The 12,091-nt window shown below is 45.7% G+C and overlaps 1 protein-coding gene across 3 annotated transcripts in view; it reads left to right on the forward strand.

Annotated features, from left to right (window-relative positions):
* HMCN1 (hemicentin 1) overlaps positions 1–12,091 on the forward strand; it is a 313,634-nt gene that overhangs the window by 37,126 nt on the left and 264,417 nt on the right. For all 3 annotated transcript variants that reach the window (XR_014549512.1, XM_083620076.1, XM_083620077.1), the window contains exon 2: positions 11,929–11,999. Coding sequence is in view for 2 of the 3 variants with exons in the window: in XM_083620076.1 (XP_083476202.1) it covers positions 11,929–11,999 (71 nt within the window). In the remaining variant the exon portion in view is untranslated. The remainder of the gene's footprint in view (positions 1–11,928; positions 12,000–12,091) is intronic.

Below are 12,091 nucleotides of genomic sequence, written 5' to 3' on the forward strand. Positions count from 1 at the left end.
CCCAAATTAGCCAAGTGTTGCTGTGAAACAAAACAATTTTTAGGAAGCAATGATGGATTACAATTATCAACAATGTTAAATAAGGTTTCTATAAATGTGAATGATTTACACAGCTGTTCTCTGCGGTTTTATCCTGGAACATCAGGACAGCCTTTAGTTAGAAGAGCTTTTAAAGAAATTTAAAGCAAATGAAGTATCAGCAGCTTTGAAAAATTTAAATTCAGTTATAAATATTAATTCACACCTAAAAGGTAAAGGACCCCTGACCATTAGGTCCAGTCGTGACTGACTCTGGGGTTGTGTGCTCATCTCGCTTTATTGGCCGAGGGAGCCGGCGTACAGCTTCCGGGTCATGTGGCCAGCATGACTAAGCCGCTTCTGGCAAACCAGATCAGCGCACGGGAACACCGTTTACCTTCCCACCGGAGTGGTACCTATTTATCTACTTGCACTTTGACGTGCTTTCGAACTGCTAGGTGGGCAGGAGCAGGGACCAAGCAACGGGAGCTCACCCCGTCGTGGGGATTCGAACCGCCGACCTTCTGATCGGCAAGTCCTAGGCTCTGTGGTTTAACCCACAGCGCCATGGGTTTAAATGCTCGACCTTAGTTTAGTAGCTGCAATAAGCAATCAGACTGCACCTCTCTCCCCCTCTCTCCTTAAATCATTGTTTAATTGAAGTAGCAGTTAACTATTATTTCCAAAACAGCTATGCGATTTAATGCCACTTTACTAACCAGGTGAAAGGTATGAGTCATGAAGCAGGGCCTTTCCTGCTGACTTCTTTCCCTCAGCATCCCCCCTCTGTGTTCCTTCTTCCCCAGTTAGCTCCTGAGGTCTGGGAAGACTTTAGCATGGAGTGAGGCAGTTGCAGATGGAGAAGGAGCTAGCAATTGCTTTGCCTTACGTGAAAAAAGGACCGACTATCCTATATCTATCTATCTATCTATCTATCTATCTATCTATCTATCTATCTATCTGTTAAGTCATGGGTGAACATATCAGACGACACAGCGATTCTTCAAGCAGCTCTTGTTTATTCATAGGCCAGAACAGAACTGAACTGAAGGGTTCAGCCAGCCTGCTTATATAGAGCTCCACTAGAACACAACAGTAACCCTTTTCTGTAACTATCCAATCACTGAACGTCACTTTTGATCCCTTATTTGCATATGTGGACCTGAACTATCTACAGTATCCGCCTGCTGGCCCAGGGTGAGAACTTCAGTACATAACACTATATCTATCTATCTATCTATCTATCTATCTATCTATCTATCTATCATCTATTTCATACCCTGCCCAAGGGAGCCCAAGACGGCAAACAACAAGAGACAAAAGAGTTGGATTACTAAGGTTTAGATTCTAAATTCCCTGTCTACGTCTGTACTGGAATTCCAGTACAATGGTACCTCGGGTTACAGACGCTTCAGGTTACAGACGCTTCAGGTTACAGACTCCGCTAACCCAGAAATAGTACCTTGAGTTAAGAACTTTGTTTCAGGATGAGAACAGAAATCGTGCAGCGGCAGCGGGAGGCCCCATTAACTAAAGTGGTGCTTCAGGTTAAGAACAGTTTCAGGTTAAGAACAGAGCTCCAGAACGAATTAAGTTCTTAACCTGAGGTACCACTGTACAGAGGTGGACAGGGAATTTAGAATCTAAACCAGGGGTCAGCAAACTTTTTCAGACAGTCCACTGTCCCTCAGACCTTGTGGGGGGGCGGACTATATTTTGAAAATAAAATAAAATAAAATAAAATGAACAAATTCCTATGCCCCACAAATAACCCAGAGATGCATTTTAGATAAAAGCGCACATTCTACTCATGTAAAAACACCAGGCAGCCCCCACAAATAACCCAGAGATGCATTTTAAATAAAAGGACACATTCTACTCATGCAAAAACACGCTGATTCCCAGACCGTCCGCAGGCCGGATTTAGAAGGCGATTGGGCCGGATCCGGCCCCCAGGCCTTAGTTTGCCTACCCATGATCTAAACCTTGGTAAAAATCCCCCAGTTGTAACCATCTGATGGTTGTAGCCTCAGACCAAAAAGAAAAAAAGTGGCAGCGGCTTTGAAGCCTTGGGGTGTCTTTAGGGAAGCAAAGTCAAAACGAAAGCGTAGAAGCAGCCAGGATGGTGCATAGTGGTTGCTAAGCCCAGGAGCTGCATGAGAGGGAGGCAGGCAAGTGGGCAGCCTTGACGTGGGAGGAGGAAATGGTGTGTTTTGATATTTTGCAATGGGTGCCGAAAGGGGCGGGGCTCAGCTCCATGTCTGACAGGCGAATAACCATCTGACACAATGCCGTGGAACTTATGGAGGAGACACCTAAGTGCAGAATGGTGACAAGGTGATTATGCATGGTCTCCAGGGTTGCAAACCTTTGACTTTGCAAGTAGTGGCCTGGTGTTTGTGAGGGTTCTGCAGGTCAGAGGTGGACCTTGTTGATTTTGAGCTCGTTGCATGTCGAGGTCCCCAAGCCGCCCCAAATTAACTCACACTTCACACAGAAATTTTTGTTTAAGGTTTTTGGCAGAATTTCAGCCACAACTTTATTTAAATACACAAACGTGAGTGGTTGCTTAGGCATTGGTTGCGACTATCTGTCCATGCCCCAGGGACAGAACTGACTTCCGGATTCCAGTGGAAACCAGTCAGAGAAAACAAGACTGAGGATCAATGAAGCTGGGTAACAGACCCTCACCTCTCCCCGCATGCTCCCAGGGCCATGCGTGGCCCAAACCCGATGCCAGGGATTTGGATGAAGGTATGGCAATCCCCCGGATTCCTTTAACAGAATTCCCTTGCAGCACCAGCATTGGAGGGGTAGGCACTTACCCCTCCACCAACCGATTTTTCAACCAATGCCTAACTGCAAACCTTACAAGTTGTGACGATTTGCTACGCAGTAGGCAAACCCCAAATGGCACCAGCCAATCAGCCAAATGGACAAAATTCCTACCAGGCCCCTGCCCCAAAAGCAGGTGACCCCATGACAGGCATAGCAAGGTCAAGCAAAATAACCCTCATTTCAGGGAGGGTGGGTGGGTGATCCGGTGCACGCAGCAAAAGAGAAAGTCCAAAGCTGTGTGTTGTTGTTTAGTCGTTTAGTCGTGTCCGACTCTTCGTGACCCCATGGACCAGAGCACGCCAGGCACTTCTGTCTTCCACTGCCTCCCGCAGTTTGGTCAAACTCATGCTGGTAGCTTTGAGAACACTATCCAATCATCTCGTCCTCTCTCGTCCCCTTCTCCTTGTGCCCTCCATCTTTCCCAACATCAGGGTCTTTTCCAGGGAGTCTTCTCTTCTCATGAGGTGGCCAAAGTATTGGAGTCTCAGCTTCAGGATCTGTCCTTCCAGTGAGCACTCAGGGCTGATTTCCTTAAGAATGGAGAGGTTTGACCTTCTTGCAGTCCATGGGATTCTCAAGAGTCTCCTCCAGCACCATAATTTAAAAGCATCAATTCTTCGGCAATCAGCCTTCTTTATGGTCCAGCTCTCACTTCCATACATGCGTGACCTGTATTTAAAACCTTTGTGTCCCACCTCCAAATTGGCAACATGAAAATCTCCCCAGAAACTCAATTGCCCAGTGACTGCCTGTGGCCATCCAAACAGATCCGCCCAGCCAACAGTGGGGTGGCCTGCTAGATCCCACTGAACACATGCTCTCTATTAGGGAGAACACGCTTTAGTGTTTCTGATCCTGGTGATCTACCACTTGTGTGTTTTTTTGTGGTGGCCCTGGTCAATTACAAAACTTTTAGGAAACAGCAGAAGGGAGCCTGGACTTGCTGAGATGTTTGGGAAGTGGTGTTAGAAAACCATGAGGGGGCAAAGGGGAGGTTGCAGGGGCTGAGCTGGGAGTTTCTCCCACTGAATTAGAGATGTTATGCCTCTGCAGCTTAGTTACAATCTCTTGGGACGCTGGTGGGTTTTCATGGCATTTGCTGCAGAGCATGTTGATGATGTAATCAGCCAAAAATGTGAAGCAGAGTTTATTTCCCCCCTGAAGTGGTCTGAATTCCTTGCTTTGGAACGTTAAGGTTTGCCTTATGTATGCAGTAAAATCTACAAGGATTGGTAGATGTGTCGTTTTACATTTATACCAAAAGCAAGTGAGACTTGCAGCTCTGTTCTCTCTTGTAACCTCCAAAATGGAATTTGCATCATTGTCGCAACCAACCAGTCATGGCCTTCCCCCTGGATAATTAAAAGCGATAAGGGACTCAGTTGGGCAATTCCATTTTATTTTCCAAGTTACAGTATTCCATAGCTCCTGGAGGCCACTGCGAATGCCCAGTGCCCGTCAAGCTGCTTTTTCTAGGATGTTTATATTAATGTTAATAATAATAATAAATTTATTATTTATACCCCGCCCCCCAACCATAGCTGTCAACCGTCCCTTATTTGGCGGGAAAGTCCCTTATCCCAGCGCCGTGTCCCGCTGCTGTCCCTTATTGATGACGTCCCTTAAATTTCCCAGGTTTCAAAGGAAGCAGCTCCTCTCCCTCCCTCCCTGCCAACCAGGGAGGAGGGAGGCTCCAACTGTGTTGCTTGGCTGTGTTGCTCACCCAATAAGAAGTCTAAGAATGACTGTGGGGTGGAGCTTGCATGCCTTGTGCCAGTCAAATCGGCCGCATTGTCTGGGGACTCGCCTTTGCTCAGCGCTTCCCAGTGGAGAGGTGACTGTGGTTTTCCTTGCTGCATCCCCGTTGCCGGGTTGCTGCACTGTGGGAACCACCGCTTGAGGCTTTGTTTGGCTGCTGGCTGGGCTTTCTGCCTTTGGCTCTGAGGGGCTCAGAAGCTGAACATACCTGTGCTCCGAAAATCCCTTATTTTGGCTGCTGATCCCTTATTTTCAAATCGGTAAGTTGACAGCTATGCCCCCAACTGGCTGGGTTTCCCCAGCCACTCTGGGCAGCTCCCAAAAGAATAGTAAAAACACGATAAAACATCAAACATCAAAAACTTCCCAAAACAGGGCTGCCTGCAGATGTCTTCTAAAAGTCATATTCTTGTTCCTTTTAAGTATATATATATATTTATTGTCCTTCTGCAAACCTTGGAGTTTCTCAAGCATGGGGATCCCTTTCTCTTGTTTTGCAGTGGCTCCAGTCCTGTTAACATGGGCTCCCAGTGTAAGAGGACTGACAAACTTGCAAAATGTTGTGATATATCTGTGGGTGTGCATGCATTAACAGAAGCTCTGTCTGGAAGTAGTTTAAGCGTCCCTCCCCAAATGCTAACATCTGTGATCAGAGACCATGCTGATAAGGCAAGGTTGGAGACCCTTTGGCTCTCCAGATGTTGTCTGACTCTAGTTTCCATCTGTTCAAGACAGCATAGTAGTCAGTGGTTAAGGATGATGGGAACTGAAGTCCAGAAACGTCTGAAGAACCAAAGGTCCCTTGGCTCTTCTATAAATCATTACTTCATGTGCAAAAAGTAAAGCAATAATCTCCTCTGACTAGTTCTTGAACATTTAAAGCAATTTAGGGCAGTTTCTCAGTGCGACCCCTTCCCACCGGGTTGTCATTTTCTTTCTCTCACTTCCTCAACATCCCATCTTATTGGGTGGTTATTTGGGGGAGTGTGTTACTTATGATGTGTACACATCTTTAGATACTCTGTGCGTGTATTTAGGGTTCTAAATGGTAAATACCATATTTTTCGCTCTATAAGACGCACCAGACCACTTCAAAATGGGGTTGCGTGTTCAGTAAGGTATGCTAAAAAAATCTATTTTGTGAATGCTTACAATATCAGATGGAATTTTATGAATGCTCAAATATGTATCTGTGTGAGAGAGAATGTATTTATTAACAGTGTGTTCTATTAGATGCAGTATTACTCAGAAGTAAAACTCACTGTCTTCAATGGACCTTACATCCTAGTGCGTTTAGGATTGCAGCCTAAATTTGGAAGATTCGCTGTGATGTGAATTTGGGCACCAGTTACTGATGGAGGCAGGGACACGGGTGGTGCTGTGGGTTAAATCACTGTGCTGCTTGGGCTTGCCGATCGAAAGGTTGGCGGTTCGAATCCCCACGATGGGGTGAGCTCCTGTTGTTCGGTCCCAGCTCCTGCCCACCTAGCAGTTCGAAAGCACGTCACAGTGCAAGTAGATAAATAGGCAGGAAGGTAAACGGCGTTTCCATGCGCTGCTCTGGTTTCGCCAGAAGCGGCTTAGTCATGCTGGCCACATGACCCGGAAAAACTGTCTGTGGACAGTCGCCGGCTCCCTCGGCCTGTAAAGCGATATGAGTGCCGCAACCCCAGAGTCGTCCGCGACTGGACTTAATTGTCAGGGGTCCCTTTACCTTTACCGATGGAGGCATTCACCAGGGTTAGGCTGATACCTTATTGTTATGCTTTATGCCTTAGTCTGAAGGATTTTGTGCTGAGTGACAAAGGCTGGACTGAAATATCTGTGTTTCTTACAAATATTCTCCCCCCCACCCCGCTGTGAAAATGGAGCTGATCTTTTGCTGCTTAACTTTGCGTGCATGGAAGGGGATTTCTCCAAAAGTTTTGGGAGGGGGTTTCCACATATCTTACTGGGGCTCAGCAGGAAGTGTGGCTTATGGGATACCGTGGAGAGAGTCACATACTGCTTCCTGCCGGCCCCACTTCCCGGAATGCCTTGGGAGCGATGCGATGCTTAATGATATGGTGTCACTCGCAAGGAATTTGAGGAATCATAGCCAGCAGGAAATTTTGGATAGAGCCTTGCGCTCTTGCAAATGGTGTGGGGATTTTAAGTTGAAAAAGCATGGGGGAGAGGAAGGAAGAACCGTTGGCCACCTTATATGGTTAAGTATGAACCCCAAAACTTTGGATATTTTCTCCTTCTCTTGTATGTTTTTTGGGGGGCATGCTGTGTTTCCCACCCACCCAGCAACTAGCCAAAAAGTAAAATTCCCCAAAACGCTGGCAATTCTACTTCAGACACAAGGAAAAGACAGTTGGTGTATCTTCTCTTTCCACCTGCTTTGAGCTAACACCTTTCAAATGCTGCTGTTTAGGCATTGCAAATCCCTTGAAGGGATGAACAGATGTCTCATTCTGTGTATTTGGAAAAGTTATAGTTCATTTACTTTCCAGTGAACGCAAGGCAGCTAGAAAGTCCCAACACAAAACAATATTTCAAAATATAAAATCATCATCAAGTTAAAACCCCAGAATAAACGCCAAAGAAACCACAGTCATATTGTTGTGTTAGTTCCTTAGATCTCCCACTTCATGTGAAATTTATTTTGTTGATGTCTTGTGCCTCGTTATGTTTATTAGCAAAGAGTCGTTTCCAAACACTCGCAAATGCCACAACAGCATTTGTGAGTTACATTATGAAGTCACAATTAAAAAACAAACGAAAAACAGGATAATTGCTGTCAAACTGTTGTGGAAACTTTCATCTACACAAAATGTACTGAGATGCTTCAAAGTGTGTGTTATTGTTGTCAGTTTACTGAGATATAGATTTATTTATTCAGATTATTTCCTGTTTGTTTATTACGGAGGGGTGTTGGTTTCAAATTTATTTTTGGGTGGGAGGTATCAACATTCTTATGGCCTGTCAAATCTGTTGGCAGAGAGTTTTGTGTTGTAGTGTTTGGTCAGTTGCTTAGGGACCGGCCTAAACACCATCTTGGTTGTGTTAACTACAGTTTTGTGGTTTTCCAGTTTAAGAAGACACGGCCTTGTTCAGTAACATGCAAGCATGGCTTAGGGGAAAAAAATCCTTTCCATATGTCATCAATTCAATGTGCTTTCAAAGTAGTTTTGAAAATTCCAGAGCTAAGTTTGATATTTGTTCTTTTGTGTTGAAACTATATAATAAGTGTGATACTTCTGACTTGTAGTTGTACCATGTTTCATGATATATTGTAATCATGTATGGAAAGAAAGGTCTTTAGTAAATGCACTGGTAACTTCAGCCTAACTTTTCATTTTATGCTGTAGGGTCTCAGAAATGTTTATCTGTAATTTAGATGTTTCTCCACAACTTCTTATGATACAGTATATGTGTCATCTCTTTCATTAGTGCTTTCCAACGTTGTTGGTTTTTTTTTAAAAAAAAACCACCCCGCAAGCAGAAAATTAGAAAAGGATAGGTCTAGAATATTTCTCCCTGGTGTGTTAGCTTTCTACTTCAAGGGAGATTTTTTGTGGTATTTCCCACCTGCAATCTGAAATGATAGTCAGTCCTACCACCCCTTTCTGTTGCGTTAAGAGTGGTGCCACAGGGACAATGTTACCGCAACACTGAATATTACTCACTCCTGCTGCCCCTTTAATTCAGGGCTTGAGGTGTTTGGAAGAGACGCCAGTGATGTTTTTAAAAGAAAAAGGCAGTTACCCCTAGTATATGAGATTGGGGTTTGATAGAACCTCAAGGAAGACAAACCAAACATGGCAAATGTTACCAGTGGTTCTGGTCTTTCTGGATGTATCGGTGTTCACCATATTTTGCAAAATGTTTACACATGTGGCATGCTTTTCTCTATTGCCAAATCTGCATCTCAGGACCCCTTCTTATACGGTGCTTGGCGCTTGGGTATGTGAGTTGTATAGTTTGATATAGTTTACGTGTCGAGGTCCCCAAGCCACTCCTAAATAAATTCACACTTCACACCACAATTTTGTTTAAGATTTTTGGCATAATTTTGGCCACAACTTTATTAAAATGCAAACAATGAGAGTGGTTGCTTAGACATTGGTTGCGACTATCTGTCCCCGCCCAGGGACAGAACCGACATCCGCAAGCCTGCAAAGTCAGTAAGGGAAAACATTTTATGGGGCGTAAATGGAGCTGGGTACCAGACCCTCACCTCTCCCCAAATGCTCCCAGGGGCTCTTGCGTGGCCCTAGCCCCCTTGCCAGGGGTGCAGACAAAAGTATAGTGAGCCCCTGGATTCCTTTAACGGAATACCCTTGCAGCAGCAGCATTGGAGGGGCAGGCACAGCCAATCCATGCCCCTCAACCAACCAATTTTCTAAAACCAATGCCTAACCGCAACCTTACAAGTTGTGACGATTTGCTTCGCAGTAGGCAAAACCCAAATGGCACCAGCCAGTCAGTCAAATGGACAAAATTCCTACGAGGCCCCTGCCCCCAAAGCAGGCGACCCCATGACAGGCATAGCAAGGTCAAACGCAAAAAACGCCCTAAAATTAGGGAGGGTGGGCAGGTGATCCGATGCACGGGGCGAAAAGAGGAAGCTCAATGCTGCACACAGGGAATATATGCAACCAAGGCTGTCAATCAAAATTGGCAACATCAAACTCTCCCCAACAACCAGGGGAGCCCAATCACACTGTGCGCCATCCAACCAACTGCCCAGCAATAGAGGGGTGTCTGGTTAACCCCACCACAACCCGTGCTCTCCATGAAGGAGAACCCGGTATGTGGTGCAATAATGTTGGACTAGGAGTGGAGAGACCTAAACTGAAATCTCTGCTAACTCCTGAAACTTACTGGGTGACCTTGGTCCAACTATTATCCCTTGGCTTAACCTAACCTACCTCCTAGGGTTGTTGTGAAACCAAATATGTAGAAGGAGTGAACCATGCTGCAATATACCATATATATAAATATTGAGTCTGAATAGTGAATTTAAATCCAAGTCTGCTCAGAGCAGATCCACTGAAATTACTGAACCTTTGATAGTCATGACCAGTGCTTTTTTCCCTGGGGGGACGCAGGGGTATGCATACCCCTAAACATTTTGTGAATCTAAGTTTGGCCTCCTTGAGGGGCAGTGTTTCAACATGAGTAGGAAAATGAGAGTACCCCTAAACATTTTTTAAGAAAAAAAGGACTGGTCATGATGATTAACTTCAGTGAGTCTACTCTGAGTAGGATTAGGGCCTTCTGGCAGTTTCCTCACTGCAAGAAGTGAGGTTACAGGGAACCAGGCAGAGGGCCTTCTTGGTAGTGGCCCCCGCTCTGTGGAACGCCCTCCCTTCAGATGTCAAGGAAATAAACAACTCTCTGACTTTTAGAAGACATCTGAAGGCAGCCCTGTTTAGGGAAGCTTTTAATGTTTGATGTTTTATCGTGTTTTTAATATTCTGTTGGGTGGCTGCGGAGACCCAGCCAGATGGGTGGGGTATAAATAATAAATAATGAATAATAAATAATTACTATTATTGGTGACATCCCAAAAGCATTCAGTGTTTGAATCCTTTTCCTTATGCAGCCCAAACAAGGTGGGAATTATTAGCAGACTTAGGTGGATTGAGCTGGGCAGCCTAAGGACTGAGGTGGCTGTTTTCTGAAGCGCTGAATCGTATGAACCAAATCTTGTCAGGACACAAAAACCAAATACAAGCCGTCTGTCAGAGCTACCCTAGGTCCCAGCTCACAAAGGACCAACGCTGCTTCGTTGTTAAGTATAAAAGTCTTTATTGAAGTTCAGTTTCACTTCCAGAGCCGCAGCGCGCAGCTCTACGTCTCAACTGTCAGACCGCTGATGATCCGTCTGAGTCTCCTCCCCCTGTACACCAGTTTAAGACCCTCGCCTTGCTCCACCTTCTCCGCTGCTCCTTCCTCCTCTGGGTCCGCCTGCCCGCCGGGGTCTCGCCCTTTCTAGCCTCTTCTCCCGCTGATTCCCCTGAGCCTTCTCCCTCCCTCCGGCGGGCTTTAGGAGCTGGTTCCCCATCCGGGTCTCCTGCTGTCCCGCGCGCCTGCACATTTGAACTTGGCGCGCGCGCCCAGCCAGCAGCTTTCCTCCTGACCGTTTCACTGCTGCTGTCACTGCTTCCCCCTTCGGGGGGGCTAGCTGCAACTGACCTCCCCTCCGTTGGAGGCGTGGTCAGCCCTGACTCCCTCTCTGGAGGAGACGCTGCCCCTGACACATGTGACTCTTCCCCCCCACTACGCTCTGGTGGGGAAACTGGTCCCGATCCTCCACTGCTGCTTTGGGGTTCCCCTCTGGCTCCTTGTTTCTGGTGCGTCCCCCCTGGGACCCCCCTTGCCCTGACCATCGGCGCCCCCTTCTGGGAATCTTCTGATTCGCTGGAGAAGCTCATGGAATCTCTCGGGCCACTGTCATACTCCCCTACGCTGCCCTCGGATTCTTCCCCTTCGCTCTCCAATTCCTCTCTCCCCAGTGCTCCTGCTCCTGATTCCCTGACACCGTCCAATTTTAAATACTTAGAATCACAGAAGCAGCTCTTTTCCTTACTATAGTCCTTACCACCCCCCACCCCCCCATTTCCGTTGTAAATATATAAGAAAAAAAATGGTCAAAACAGGCACTTAGTGGTTCCTTATCTGAATTAATTTCCCTGGGAAACTGAATGTATGAACGCAGAAATCTACTTACTTAACAGTAAATAGACCAATACTTGTATATTTCCTTTTAGCTAGCAGAAATCGTCCAAACCCCAACAATATCATTGTTTTCTTTGTCAGAGTTCATGCAAGTCCTACTGGTCCATGTTTTAACTGTAGTTTTTTGTTTAAAAAAACTGTTTCCCACAAACCTCCATCCAAACAGAGAATTCTTGACCTTGTGGGATCTTTGCCAGCTATTTCTTAGAGGGTCATGGTCTGTAGCCTGAGGTATCTGAGGCTGCTTCTAAGTGATTGTAGGGAACAGCGTTTTGCTTTTCAGGGATTTGGCTGGGCAAAAGGAAGTAGTGTTTTTGTGTGTGTATATGTGTGGAACGTGTGTGTGTGTGTGTGTGTGTGTGTGTAACTTGTAGTACTGTTTGTACATATTTTCTCACAGTTGGGGAAATGTTCTTGCAGAGCTGCCCAAAAGGGACAGCATTTCAGCGTTTGGCATGTTGTCATTAAAAAATAAATAAATAAATCTGCAAATGCCCTTGTTTCTCATGTCAAATCCCGCAATTGCAAAGCTGTAGATTTCCTGTAAAATGCAATTTGCTTTTTTTTCTTTCCCCCTTTCAGAAATTGGTCCTGTAACAATTACCACAGATCCCAAGAAATTTCAATATGAACTCAGGGAGCTATACGTTCAGGTGAGTGTCTTGTCTCCTTGCCACAATTGCTTTGGGGGGAAAAGGAAGCTAACCCAACTCAGAATCATAGAATTGTAGAATTGGAAGGGTTC

Source organism: Podarcis filfolensis (genome assembly GCF_964270895.1).
Source record: "Podarcis filfolensis genome assembly, chromosome: 6".
NCBI classification, from domain to species: Eukaryota; Metazoa; Chordata; class Lepidosauria; order Squamata; family Lacertidae; genus Podarcis; species Podarcis filfolensis.